The following is a 15,296-nucleotide window of genomic DNA, read 5'->3' on the forward strand; positions in this document are numbered from 1 at the left end:
AGGGTCAATAGTAACATTCAAACCTTGCCCTGCAAAGCAGCTGTCTTGTTTGGTCTAATAGGTACTTTGCTATATGCGAAATATTTCCCCTTGTATTTATCATGGCATGTGGGGGATGATTTTCAAAAGATTTGATTTTTCTTTTTATTTGAAAATTTCATCCATTTTTATAAAAAGAACTTACTCCACACGCCTTAAAGTGCAATCAGAACTATCGGGGCTTCACTCTGATACGAGCAATCTTTTTTCGACTTGTAAGCCTTCTACAACCCGCGGGTTTCTAAATGTACAAAAGTACTACTTTGAGTAAAAAGTTGAGATTTCTAAGTTATTCATGCTAAAAATTATTTGCTTACTCTTTCATATTTCATCTCTCTCTCAAGTTAGTTCTTTTCTGGGATGGAGAAAAAGAGAACTATTAGAGTTTTTGACGGAAAATGATTATTTGTTGAACGGTAGTGAAACATGTCGAAAATTAGAGAAAGAGTTAACAATTTTAGATTTTGTTGCAAAATTGTGATGAAAGTAAAAACAGCGGTCTTTGTAAGTAGTCTAAAATTGTTTGAAAAGAAATATTGAGCTCTTGAATTTTATCATTTATGGGTATAAGCTACATTGTAATTTTTTCTGGAATTGGGGCAACAAGGGTAAGCATAAAATTATGCAGGACAATATGGCAATAATTCAATGATTCGAGAGGATTGGTTTTCACTGCTTGAAGGTGAATTGTGAAATGATCCCTTGAGCTGTGAGATTTGAGTGGCGGCAAAATTCAAAAGTGAAATGGTACGGAGTTTTTGAACTCATCTATGGAAAGCGAGACTGGCTTGCTCCTAATAATAAGCAGGCAACCTGGATGAAATGATGATAGTAGTGCAACAAAAAATTTCATATTGTGGACCAAGGAATGTTGAACTGATACATAATAATTGTTGCATTTTTCCGCCTCAATTTATTTTAGATTTGGTTTGATTTTCAGTTTTCATTGATGCGAAGATTTTTTGAATGCTATAGGGTCCTGTGAATTTTCTATGAGCATCTAAATGTAATGGTCTCAAAATGCAATTTGGTGGTTGCTAGCTTCGAAAGGTGAAAATTCTTTAAAAGGTTAAGAAATGGGTCCTTGGAACTAAGTGTTTCTTCAGTTAGTGCTAAGGAATCAAACATAGAAGCAATCAATTGTTTTTGCAGCTGAATTGATCTGTTTGCGAATGCTGACGAATATTTGTAAACATTTTTTTGTCTGTCATTGCATTGAGTAAAAAAATTGTATCAAAGTTTTGTTCCAGATTTGTATCTGTGTTGAGCATCAAAAAGAGTATAGGTGATCTAAGCTTTCTGCATCGGTTATTGAGTCGAAATTTTGATTAGGGTCATGCTAAAAGTTTCCTAAATGTTGAGTTGCGGTGGAAGAACATAGGCATTGAAAAAAGCTCGGATTTGTGAAGTCAGTTCAGTGATTTTTGATGATTGACTTTATCGTCGTTTATCGTCTTTTATGAGATTATTAGCTATGAGTGCCGAAGAAGAGATACGTCGGTTTCTGCAATTTCTAAGCAATGGGCCGGGTGCGACTATAATTCTGAATCAAATTAGTGAAAAAGATTTTACGATATCAAAAAATGATCCTTGTTTATTTGAGAGTGGTTGTCATCGAAGTGCATTTTAATTTTAAACTTTTTTAAAAAGCTTGCGTACCGGGTATAAATTGGGGTCGATCAGACAGGTAAAGAAAATATTTTCAAGAACAATGATGTGGCTTGGACATACAGCCTACCAGTAAATAGTTGTTCACACTTTGTGTTAAAATAGAGAATGCTTTTCCCATGCTTTTTTGATAGGAAAAACCAAGTTTAACCAAGTCTTAGATTTTTGACGCATAAATTGCCAATGCAATAAAATAGTAAAAAAATTTCAATGTATTCAGTCGGGCAAAACTTGATATATTACGATAGCTTAGATTTATATTTTTTAACATGTTAGATTAATGATAAGAAGACAAGCTTTTGGAGCTTTTATAAAAAAAAACAAGTTTTTGTCCACGTTTCTCTGCGCACGTTTTTTATTCGAAATTAATTGATGTTCTTGCTTCATTTTTTTCTCCAAAGTTAACATGCATAAGTCGATGAAAGTAAGTTAGACTCTTACGCAGGTCGTGATGATTTTTGTTCTTTTTTCAGGAAGCTGTTCATGCTGAAAATTACTTTTTCGCGGTTTGACTTTTAAAATCTTTATAAGTTCAGTTCATTTCCTTTGTTAATTTAACACACTCAATAAATAACAAAAAAAATTTTCTAATATCTTAGCTTTTTTTAGGTATACTTATTTTTTTCATTGCTGAAAATATTTTAAAAAGCGAGAAACTTAGAAATTGCTAGACACTTTTTGAAAAAAAAATGTAAAACTGTTCTTGCAAAGTTGCCATGATTAACACAAACTACACAATACTCTGTAAATGATTTTTCAATTTATCGCTTTTGTGGAGTTTCTAATCTCTTGATAGTTTGCATGAAGACTTTCATCTTATACTTCATCCTGGTTTTTCGCATGAGTTATTCTTGGATCCAAAATAAGAGGTTTTTGAAACTAAAGGAACTTCATTCAAAACATTTCACGCTTTCCCTTTTTTCGTCATTTTCTCATCTTATTTGTCAAAATGAAATAGCGATGGGCCTATCAAAATATAATTTTGCTAAATAGTTCAAATAAAATGATATCATTTTTATATCATAATTGAATTTATTAATCTGAAGGTGAAACAATTGAAAAAACTAGCATAAAAACTTCCGTATTTTTCTTAAATCTTTTCTTTATATTTTAGAAAGCGTTTACTAACAGAAAAAATCAATAATTCTATCCATAATTCTTTTGCAGAAGAGTGTAGAACTTAACCTCATGTTATGTGGGTGACTCAGCTCTGAATAGAAACTGCTCAGTAAACATTTGGTTGCATTGTAAATTGCGAGATTACTTTAGACAAAAGAACTGATCGGAATGCTTTTTTCTTATGTTAGTTCAAATCATTGCTGGCATAATCAAAAAACAAGACTGCTCGTATATTAGGGCAAAGCTCTGAATGATCCAACTATGCCACTTAAAACATATCCATTAGTTTTTTGGGGAAAAATGCTGAAAAAATATAAATTTTGGCTAATATCAAAGATCAAGTGTGACAATTTGAGTCGTACGAATTTAATACGATCAATTAGCTGTTGCCTCAATTCAATTGGAACGATTTTATTGAGCGCGATAATTTGACAGGCATAAATACTTCACGTTACACTTTCAACACTATGAACAAAATGTTCGAATCGCACATAAACTAGTCCAGAGCGTGGCCAAATTGGCAATTTTCAAAATCCCAGAATTTAGCAAAAAACGATTGGAGGTAAAATATCTTTATGCATTTGAGTTTAGCGAGTCGATGCTTTCAACGGGATATAAAAGGTTTTTGTTAAAAACTTTCATTTCGATCGCCGAAAGATGAATGAATAAAAAAATCACACCAAGCATAAATACTCCGTTTTCTTCGAAAGTTGGAACAACAAAAAAATAGATACAGAACAGGCAAACCGGAAACTATACGAACTCTCCTCATAACTAAATGCACTACAATATGCGTAGGAGAAAAAATTTGAAAATAAAGACCATAACATTACATTAGAGAACTTTTTAGAATAATGCAAGGCCAACAATATACACAATAAGTTCCAAATATTAAAAAAAAGACATCATTTCTGAAGGATTTAAAAAAGTCAATGTTAAGTGATGATTAAGTCTTTACTGGAAACTACTTTCTTACTTGAATACAAAACTATATAAATTTTTTCTCGAAAAAAGATGGATGCAACAAAATTGCTCTAACGGTTTCTCTTGTCAAGCTTTTTCAGGGATGAAAAAAACTCTTATCATCTGGCCAAACAAAAAAAGGCAACACTACATATAATTTCATATACCAAATATATCCGCCTGCCAAAATCTAACTTGTGCAATGGGTTTTACTCAGCACCAGAACAGTCATTGCGGTTGGAAATTAATTGGGAGAATGGATAAATAAAACAAGAAATTTTGCAATTTTAATTTTTAAATCAAGTTTCAGTTTCGAAACATTTCAATTATAAAAACTTTTTTCAGAATATGTGCTACTTTGTTCGGAATTTATTTTAGAACTTCTAGAAATTGTTTTAGAACAGTAAATCATAAAAACTGTATTCTGAGTTTGTATTTCTCCGGATCTGGCTTTCTGCGGCTCTTGTTATTTATTTTTTACCTTCCCCTATTAAAAAAAAAATCTGTTTGATTGATGTACTTGATCAAATGTTGATCCATAGACGGATTGGAGTTAGCAAGATTCAGAGAAAAAACAAAGTAGCACAAGTTCGCAATGTATGGGGTGATAATTAGAACAAACCATTTCTCCAAAACCTGTTTATTTTCTTCCGTTGATTTTTTTTGTATTTATGACGTTGAAAGGACTTTTTAAAGTTTTCTTATCCAGTGGCTGCCTTGAGTTGCTAATTGCTTACCGATTAATCTGTACTGCACTGAAAACTGTATGAGACATTTTCAAATTTTTTAAGCAGTAAGACGAGCTTTTTTCAAAGGCTCGAAATATAAAATTGCACGACAAGCAGTTTTCTCTGAAGGAGGTCAGCGCGTGTATTTTTTAGCTTTGGATTCATGTGAAAAACTGAAGAACAAAACTGTAACTAAAAAGGATTTTTTCCAAAACATCCAACGGGTAAAACAGAATGTTTTTAGGCTCTTACAAACAATTAAGCGCAATGAGGAAAAGATACAGCATCTGGAGGACGAACTCAGGGATAACGGAGACAATGACAAAAAACTTGAGGATGAGGTCCGCGAGCTCAAAAAACTGGTGGAGCAATTACGGTTAGTTTTGGCAGCTGTCCTAGCCTGGTCTGCTTACGTTCATCTCAATCCTCTGAAAGCCTTGTAAATTTGTGAAATTCTTTACAACCTACAAAAGTTAGTTTTAGTTCCAGAACCTCTGCTAAGCATGCACACAAAAAAGGAACGTGTGAACTACGCATCACCCCATTTTCAGGTCAATTAAAGTATTGAACAGCAAATCTTTATTTGTAAGATATTCAAAGTTTTTGTAGCAGCTCAAATAATTGATCAAAAGGCCTAATTTGATAGATCACCAAAGAATTCTGACAATTTTTTGTTTCCTAAACTCGCGTGAGAAAAAAACACACATCAGCCCAACGTGATCATTTTGATGGTCTCACAAAGTCGGAAACTCAGATATAGCTAGCTTCAATTTCTGCTTACCATTGGGTCTCCCTGCATAATGAGGTTTTTATTAATGTCTTTTACCTATTCTGCCCAAGCTTTGTTATTCAGCGGGGTAGGCAACAAAATATATGCCGTAGGCAACAAAATATTGACTGCACTTGATTGGTTCATAGAATTTCCTTCGTTTGAATAGTTGTAAGGGTAGTTTTTTTTCCGGGATGCAACTTTCTGGTTTTGTGATCCAAGCAAAACTTTACCGTTTGTTTGAAAAAAAAACATAATTGATGAAAAAAGATGTTATTTGGTCCATTCAACTTCATTATGTATCAACTTACAACTCAAATATCAGCAAAAATATTGCAAGCTGATGCAGGAACCTGACTGGGTAAATCTAACCAAGGACAAAAGAAAAAAAAAACATTTTCAGTTTCCTTACTCTGCGTTTGATTACAATATGCAAGAATCAATCAGTAAAAGAACAATGACATGTTTTATAAATATTTTGTCATCAACGTTCCGAAAGGGCAGGTTGCGGAAATTATCAAGAATGTCAATTTTCCGAAAGTTAAAGTATTTTTTGATTTGATTGGTTGAACAGTTCCAAGCGCTAAGGCATTGCTGCATGTGAAATGTTATATTGTCTGTCTTCGCTGGCTGCTTTGCTGCTTGAGTCGCCCATGTTTTGTAATAAGACAAAACTTTTGTAAAGAGAAGAATAAAAAGTTCTAAGTTGAGCTAGAATGAGTTACTTATACTCTAAATACCCTGCTACTTTTTCTGAAGATGATGAAACTTCAACTGACAAAAAATATTCACGCTTTCATTCTAACATTTTTTACGGCTCCTTGGACTTTCAGCTATTTAAAAAAAATTTAACAATTTTTCTGTGTTAAGAAACTATATCCTCTTTCAATTAAAATATACTGTCCCATTTCAAAGTCCGAATAATCTGCATGGGTGCATTTAAACCTGTTCAGTTTGATGGAAGGACCGAACGAGATATATTTTCTAACCAATAAGACTCGTTAGACGTTCCTATTTGCTAGTTTTTTTGCGCAAAACAGAAGTCAAAATAAGCAAAAAACATGAGATTCAGCAGTACAGCCAAGGTTTTGGTTCAATTCGTGCAGAAATGGGGAAAATTATTTTTTTTACAATTTTTTTTGTACATTTATTTGTGTAAATTTTTCGAGTGCGTTTGAGAACTGACATTTTATGTTTCTGTTATTTTGCAATCGGCCAATTTTTTGTTTTAAAGGTTTGGATTAATAAACCTCAGTTTTATGTTTCCGCGTTTCTTGCAAAATTTTTGAATACGCTGTTCTGATTAGCTGGAATTGTTTTTCATCATTTGGTCTCTCAATCATAAAAGAAACCACCGTCTGAAAATACCTTTTTTTCAATTTTTCTTTTCATTTTCAAATAAACAACTCCAATTGAACAAAATATTGGTTAAATTCAGTTTGGCTAAGAAAAAGCTGGCCGTCAAAACAGTTAAAGAAGAAATTAACATCAAATTAACCGCTTGTTTCAAACGAAATCTGTTCACATTAATCAGCAGTGAAATAAAAAGAACAGGTTTCTAAATACTTTATTTTTTAACATCAAAAGTTTAAAAACTAACACTCAGAGCCGACAACTTGAACCTCCTGTTTTTGTTTGAAGGCTTACTAAAAGTCAAAACTAAAAAACAAAACGGACACAAAAAGTTTGACAACAAACTTCGCTCCTAGAAAGTTAGTTGCCTCGTTTTTCTAAGAAGTTTCTATAATTTCAAAACTCGAAAGTTCGACAATTTCCAAAAAACTCGAATTTGATTGACGATCAAAGTGTTTGATGTAAAAGGGTTCATTTGTCAGCGTAAACGTTCAAAGTCAAAGTAAAACAAGTAACTTTTTAAATCCATAGTCAATATCAAGTTGATTAGATTAAACTTTAGTAATTTTCATGACGCAAACTTAATCTATAATTGATCAACTTCTGGTTAGGTCTCAAAAAAATTGAAAACTTAAACAATAATAGAACATGCCCAAAAAGCAACGAAAGTTTTAAAACGCGCTTGGCGTTAAAATGCATCTTTTTAAATACTGCATATGACAACAAACGACTGAAAACGCAAACGTTGTAGCACTGAAAGAAGGATTGTGACCTCATCAAGCATGAGGAATCAGTCAACTATTGCTTCTGCGAATTATGCAGTTTGAAATGCAAAATTCACGCTCAAGGCTCCTTACATATAATCAGAACTCATGAAGCCAGAAGAGAGTGGACAGTGACCGAGTCCGACTCTGAAAGCTCGAGCATCGGCTTTGACTATACAGAAAACATCGAACAAGGAGAAGAGAGTCAAAATTTTTAGGCGAAAGCTGCTTCATCAAACAGTCTACTTCAAATGAACTGAAACCAATTTGAAACACGTTATTTAATTTAAATTTTGTTTCCCAGTACAAAATTGATTACTAACCAATCATGGTCCATGACTATGTTTCTTTCGTTATTTCTAAACCTGAAAACCTAATGGTTCAGAGAATTAAAATCAAAAATTGAAATCAGTTGCTTTTTTATCTCCTCTAATTTGGCAATAAACCAGTTTATCTCTAGATCTATGGAAATTAGGAAATACAAGAGTACGGATAGGATTTGCAATAGACTAAGGGGTTGCACGAACCTATCCGGCCGGAAATAGATACCGTGACGAAGAGACGGTGCACCTTATCAAGATTAGGCTTTAGAAGGCCATACCCTGTCTAAACTCATCTGGCGCGAACAACGAGTCTCGAGCAGACCTCCAAAAAAAATAGTTTTATCAAGCATTATACAAATTAAGCGAAAAAGATAAAAATTAGCTGATTTCCACGTCTCAAAAAGCCTAGTAAAGTCAATACTCAAGATGAAACTTTGTCACATATTAACAAAAACAAACCTCGCAAATTGAGCACCGCAAAAATAAGCAGAAACGACGATTTCAGACCAAAAATTTATTTTTCCAGTAAAATTATATTTAACTGCGTCAAATTGAGTCGTAATTTTAAGAACAAAAAGCCTTATGAAATCGAGTAAAAAACTTTGTAAATAACGAAAGCATAAACAACAAAATCAAACAGACGCCCATTAAAATTCATTGGCTGAAAACTTTACGTCTGCAATACATTTTTCTTACAAAGATGAATTCAGTTTTATAAAATAATTACAAAACAAACAGAAAACTAATTTTAAAAAAAAATTTAAACTATTGTCATTATATATCAGCGTTCATTGATTTTTTGTCTTCTGATTCTTTCATCTACATTAAGTCAAGCCAGGTTTTTGAATATCCTTTTCCTATAAAATTTCTTTAATTTTAACGTTGTATTTCAAAAAAATTTTTAATCCAAATAACAAGATCATCAGGGGCTCTCCATGGATCTTCCAGTTCTTATGACTTTTTATTCGTTCCAATAGTAAGATCATCAAGACCTTTCCTTAGTTTTTCAATCTAAAGTTTAATTTCCTTTTCAAAACAAAGTTTTTCAAGCTTTCCTTGAATCTTTTTGTTTTAAAATTTTTCAAATCCATTCATCCCTCTAACTAAGTGCCTAACGACCCATTGTGTTGACTAAATTTTTAACCCTTCAAACAACTCAGGACTAACTGACAATTTTTTTTGAAACTCACCAATCAAATTGAGCTAAACAGTGAGAACTTCGATTACCCATTCTTTCTTTGATCCCTGCCTCTTGTTTGACCCAAGCTTAAAACAGTCCTTAAAATTAGAACGCTCTAAAATGTTATCTAATGATCTGCTCAAGTTCTAATTACACTTCAATCCTGAGGATTGATTTACTATTATCCAAATCTCGATCTCACTTCGATCCCCTTTTCAGTAAGATTAAAAAGACTAAAAAGCAGAAAACGTCACTCGTTTCAGAATGGTACAAGTAGTTCAATAGAAACGATCTACTCTCTACCCAACCAAACTTGACACGACAAACATCCAATTTTTTTTTACTTTGTTTATGTTTTTTCCAAAACACCATCTTCACAAATGATGTTTTTGCAATATTTTATAGTTACGTCTCCTTTTCAGACTCAGACGAAGCGTTATATGCATCACAACTACAAACCATACGATATGCAAATCCGACACCACGAAATTCGCTGTAGTAAAACTTGACCTCCAAAGAAATTTAATATGGTTCATACTCGCCTAAATTGAACATAAAATACATCTAGTAGAACTTTCTTGAAAATAATTTCGCACAAACTGTGCTGATGAAACATTTTAAGCAGATCAACCATAGAATGTTCGGGAACCTGAATGGTATCATGATACTTTTTAATGATATGCCAAACGCATTGTCAAGCTCAAGAATCAAAACATTCTCAGCTCATAGAGACTTTTTAAAAGTAATTGTATCATCATAACAGTTACAGAACAAATAAAATCAAGACAGAACAAATAAAATCAATTCGAACTCATCAATTCGAATTCTTGCTCGAATTCTTACACCAGTAATGCCAATCTGATTAAAACCCATTTTTTTAACAAAGTAAACATAATGGACAAAAAAAATCCAAACCTTTTCTTAAAAGATGAAAATTATTTCCGTCAAAATCAACAATTAACACTTTGTGCACATCCAAAATCATTGGAAGAACGAGGAACAACCCGATTTATTAGAACATTCTTGAAGATCAGAGAAAATAAAATCATTTAAGAAAATACCCAGTTAAACCAAATCCCATGCTTCTCACCAAAAATAACAAATTAAAACTCCTGACTGCTCACAGTTACCACTTTGAAATAATGAAAAACTAAATAACAAAACAATATTATTTACAACAACAAGAAATCAGTAGGCACCAGCTAACAGATTGTACCTAAATATCAAATTCAACAGAATAACCAGAAAGGACAATGAATCTTAACCATAAGGGTGCTATATCAAAAACATCAAGTAAACCCCTCATGGTTTTCAGAGGAACAGACCCTGAATAATCTGATGAAGACTATTTAAATGTCGTAACAGCAAATCTCACATTGAATATAGGCCAAAAACATATAAACACACTTCTCCACAAAAACTGGATTCCTAGACGTACAGCTTGAATGTAAACCACAAATCGACGCAGCAGCTCAAAAGTGAATTTCAGTTTCACCAACAGAAAAAAAGTCCAATTGGAAACGATTAACAGAAAACTTTTCGAAACTTTTGATTCGGAACTTCTTTAATGAAACCAAAAACCTCCAATACAAAAAAACAAAATCTTCATCTTGATACAAAAATACTCTGCTTTACCATTGAGTTTATTTTCAATAGGAACTCGCAACATCCACTTCTCAAGCATAAAAAGATATATTGGTACAAAAAAACATAAGTTATTTTTATACGAAATTTTCACTTACCGAATGCAACAATTAGATATAAAGTATTTGCAAGGATGTCTCACATGAACAAACCTTTCCACGTCGAAAACAAAGAAAAACAAAAAATTTAAAAGATAGAGACTATTTTGTAATCAGCCTCCGAAGGCAATTCAAATATCGTAGAAATTGTCGATACCTTAACACGTAATGCAGCTGTAAGTCCAGTAATCCTTTGTAAAGCTTATTATGCATAGAAAACACTTGACGAACACTGGATAACTAAGTTTCGATAACCCGAAACTCTTGTAACAGAGTATTGCGCTGATTTTATAAAAACTAATTTTTATCCCTATGCCATTTAAACAAAACCAAACACAACAAAGAACATTACATGCTGCATAGACCTGTGGAACGCCCGAAACGTTCATTGCAAAAATCTGTAAGATGTATTTGACAAAAATTACACCGGATGTTCAACAGATAATTACTTATTCTCACTAGCATGTTTTTCAAAGTTAACCACAAACTTTAGTTTATCAACATACAAAAATAGTTTTTAACCAAAAATCTCATGAATCAATAACTTTACAGGAAATGCGTCCAAAAATACAAAAGGATATTGCAAACAATCAAAAGAATAAGCATTTGAAAATTTGCTACCTCATACACACATTGAGTTTCAGTTTTATCACCAAAAGTTTAAAATTTAATTTTTGGTACTCTCGCCGAATGGACTATAAGTAGAAATAAAAAGCATAACAAAATATACCAAAAAAGCTAAATGAAAAACTTTCAATCAGAAATCAACAACTGCTTCACTTCAGCTTCAGATTTAAAAAATAAAAATGCTGTTTTCATTCCAATTTTCTCAATTTGTAGAGGAATAAACTCCATAAAAGTGTTAACAAATTTTTGACAAACCAAATCATGTGGCATAAGAACTTATTGATCAAAATAAAAAATAATTTTAATTAGAACTAATCTCTTTCCTCGCCATCCAAATAATTACGCTCTTAGAAAACTAACACAACAAACTCATTCACTGGACTACATATCATTAAAACATCCCCGGAAATAAATTTGAAGAGTTCGCGAAAAAACCAATAAAACTAAAACAAAGCCTATTTATAACCTGACAAACCTGAAAAAAAATTCAACACCCAAAGACTAAATCCCTTGATGAAAGAAAAAACCGTAAGCAAGCAAAAATAATTAAAATAATACACTTTGTCAGGAAAATCTACCCTTCTTCAAAATCCTCCGGAGGAGCCTCAGCGAAATCAACAAGACTGCAAAAAATAATATTACAATACTTTGAATTTCGAAAAAAAATAGCTAAAATGGCACAAAAAATTTTTATCAGAACATTTTTGCCTGGAGCCAAGAAGTCTCACCAAAACCCCTGTTTAACTAATAAAATGAAAACAAGAAGTAACAAATGTTTACCAAAACATCCTGACTGTCATTCACCAAGAGCTATCTGTTTCGAACCCCTCATTGAAATCCAATAAACAAACAAAACTTTGACTCAGAGAAAGTTTGAATTCCAAAGGACTCTCTAATGAATGAAATCATTTTCAGGGTGATCACATTGATACAAATTGTTTCGACTTTTCAGAAACTCCATTTCATTTTAAAAACTATTCTAAATCTTTCTTATTTTTTTCATTCATAAGTTTTATGATAGCAAGCTTCAAATTTCTACATTGTTTTTCAACTATTCTTTTTAATTCCAGAAATCTCGACTAACTTACCTCAAAACCTAACCTTAACTTAGCTAAACTTAGCTGAAATTTAACCTTAAAACAACTAATTTTTCTTTGAAGTAATACGATTTCTGAACATTTTTTCCTAATTTTGATAGTACCTCTAACCTTAACAGTTTTTGCATGTTTAAAACAAGTATTAGTTGGGTTTTCATTAACCATCATACATCATCATGCTACTATTCCTTTTGAAGTACAATACCAAGAACAATTGTATTCATAGAAATAAAAGTCAACAATATCAAATTCAAAATTGCTAATCGTATTTCTAACCCAAACCCCCATCTTTCAATTCAAAACAAAGACGAATTCCGAATCAACAAACAACTGATAATCTGAGCACACTTCTAATAAATCGAAAGACAACAACCCGGATTTCATATGTAGAAAACCCTTACACCCATGAAGAACAGCAAATTCCAATTTTCGAAATGATAAATCCTGCACGTCAAAGTGAAACATAAAGCAAACAATAATACAAATCGATATAATAGCTACCCTCAATTTCACAAGATTTAGAACGAGTGAGACATCAAAGTCGAAACTAATCGTCAGAATTAACGAATAAGAAACATATCATTCATCAAAGACGTAATAGGATTTTCAAAACACAGACAACCCGTTTCAATATAAGTTCACAATCAGAACCATCAATTTCTCCAGCACCATAGTAGAAAACTTTTTCAGAATGTCCAAACCATCAAATTTTAAACTCCCAAATACACATAACTCTCCAGCAGATATTAACTCTAACCCAACCTCAGCACAACTGAGATATAATCGATTCCATCCCCAACACCGTCACAACGTGTTGCAAACTGTGCACGCTATCAAGTTTCTCGCGGTGAACCAAATCCAAGCAATGACCCAACTGAAACTTTAAACACTACAGACGCGGTGAACCAAATTTCCTATTTTTCTGGCGATGAATCAAATCCAAGTAATGATCTACGTCAAAATTTAGACACTACCAACGCGATATTCACCAAGATTTTCAAGACCGTAACCCACAACTTGTGTCACAAGAAAATTACTGTTAAAATTTGAGATAACGATCAAATTAACAAATCTGATAAGTTATCAATCACCCCTATATCGAGAGATATAACCGTAAAATTTTGGCCCCTCCATTATTTTTGACCGATTTAAAACATAAGTAAACCATCTTCTCTTGACAATCAATCGCCACTAACAGGACCACAAGATTTTTATTAACGCATTACGATTATGAAAAAACCCAACATATTTATGCTATAAATCAAGTCACTCAGAGCAAATCAAAGCCACAAGCAAACAGAACAACCAAGGTAAATTCAAACAAATATTCAAAAACCAGATCTACAACAGTTCTAGGCAGAGAAGAGAAATCACAGAAATTTTTTCTGAAAAGAAAGTACATTGTTCTCAAGTATCAAACTGAAATAGAAAACAGACTCGACTCAGAGCCATACAACCAAAACCTTGTTGAACGTCAATTACAATTCAACCCAGACAATTGTTAGCACGAAGTACAACACCCAAGTTTAGTAAAAAAAAAAACACAAAAACAAAATATGAGACCTTGTAAGTTTTCCAGATTCCGAACTATAAACAACAATTGGAAATTAGCCAATGTTGATATAGTTAGACAATTGAAGTTTAGTCTATGATCTTTGTGATAAAATCTGGATAACTTACATTGTTATTAATAATCTTTCAAATTCATGGGTGTTATACATGCTCTATATGTGATCGAAGACAAAAGAACTTACAAAAGAACACCTACTTTTATGAAAATGAAGTTCTGTTTGTAGATACCCTTTCACGACTCACATAATATCAGGATACCGCTATCTCATGTGGATCAAAATATAACCACATCAAGTACAATTTAATCTCTAAGAAGGTTAGTATTGTTTTTTTTACACCAAACACTAGCTTAATATCATCACCAAAGAATTTTTCAACATAAAGCATTCGCGCATTAGTGAGAAAACCGAATATTGAGTTACAATCAAAAAGTATATAATCAAAATTGGTCGTCCAACATAAAAAATGCGCATAATTTTCAAGCAATTTTTACAAAATGGATACAATCCAACGACAATCAAAAAATCACGATTTGAAAAAGCTCGATGACAAAGCAGGATTCTGAGAAATCTTTACACAAGATCATTACAGTGGATATTTTAGAGACATCAAAACTTTCTATATTTTCTAATGGGAAAAAAAAATCCTCAAGACACCAATCGATGTCTTCTGTTTTTACGCTTAAAAGAAGAAAATTTTCACCTTCTAGGATGGCTTTTTAATTTTCTAGAAAAGTTGACCATCCAATACGCAAGGTTAGGGACTTTGTTCTCACCTTTTAACGGAGTATTTAACCCATCTGCAACCAACACACAAACTAATTGACCAGCAAGTGCAGGAATCGCAGGATACTCTTCGCAAGACCAGCAAGTGTAGCCCAAAAACTCTTCGCTCAGCCCAATTACTTTTCGGAATTATTTCATTTCTACAATTAAAATCTCATTAGACGCAGAAATCATTGAATAAAACAAAAAGAAGGTACAATACGAAATAGAATTGACAAAACATAACACACACCAATAGCACTATTACGAATACAAAATTTACGAAATCCAAATCACTTACAATTGTTTACATTTACAAATTACAGGACAAGTCATTCCCTAAATAAGTTTCCTAAACATAAAGAAGATAAAATAGGAGACAGTTCACTCATAACATATATCAACAACAAATTTCAAATGATAGATACGAGTAGATAATTGAAAAAATCATAACATTAGTTTTCGTTCTCAAAACTATAACGGTTTCATCCAACAGCGAGCCGACAAATTGGATCCCTCAATCGATCTTTTTCTGACCCTATTGTGTTTCACTGCTCATCCTCTTTCGCTTCTATCAAGGACCTTCTA

At 32.5% G+C, this 15,296-nt stretch overlaps 1 protein-coding gene across 1 annotated transcript in view; it reads left to right on the forward strand.

Moving 5' to 3' along the window:
* Positions 1 to 15,296, forward strand: part of LOC134845114 (uncharacterized) — a 160,037-nt gene that overhangs the window by 27,421 nt on the left and 117,320 nt on the right. The window contains exon 3 of the mRNA XM_063862013.1: positions 4,762 to 4,893. Within this exon, the coding sequence (XP_063718083.1) occupies positions 4,762 to 4,893 (132 nt within the window). The remainder of the gene's footprint in view (positions 1 to 4,761; positions 4,894 to 15,296) is intronic.

The sequence above is a fragment of the Symsagittifera roscoffensis genome, chromosome 1 (genome assembly GCF_963678635.1).
Source record: "Symsagittifera roscoffensis chromosome 1, txSymRosc1.1, whole genome shotgun sequence".
NCBI classification, from domain to species: Eukaryota; Metazoa; Xenacoelomorpha; order Acoela; family Convolutidae; genus Symsagittifera; species Symsagittifera roscoffensis.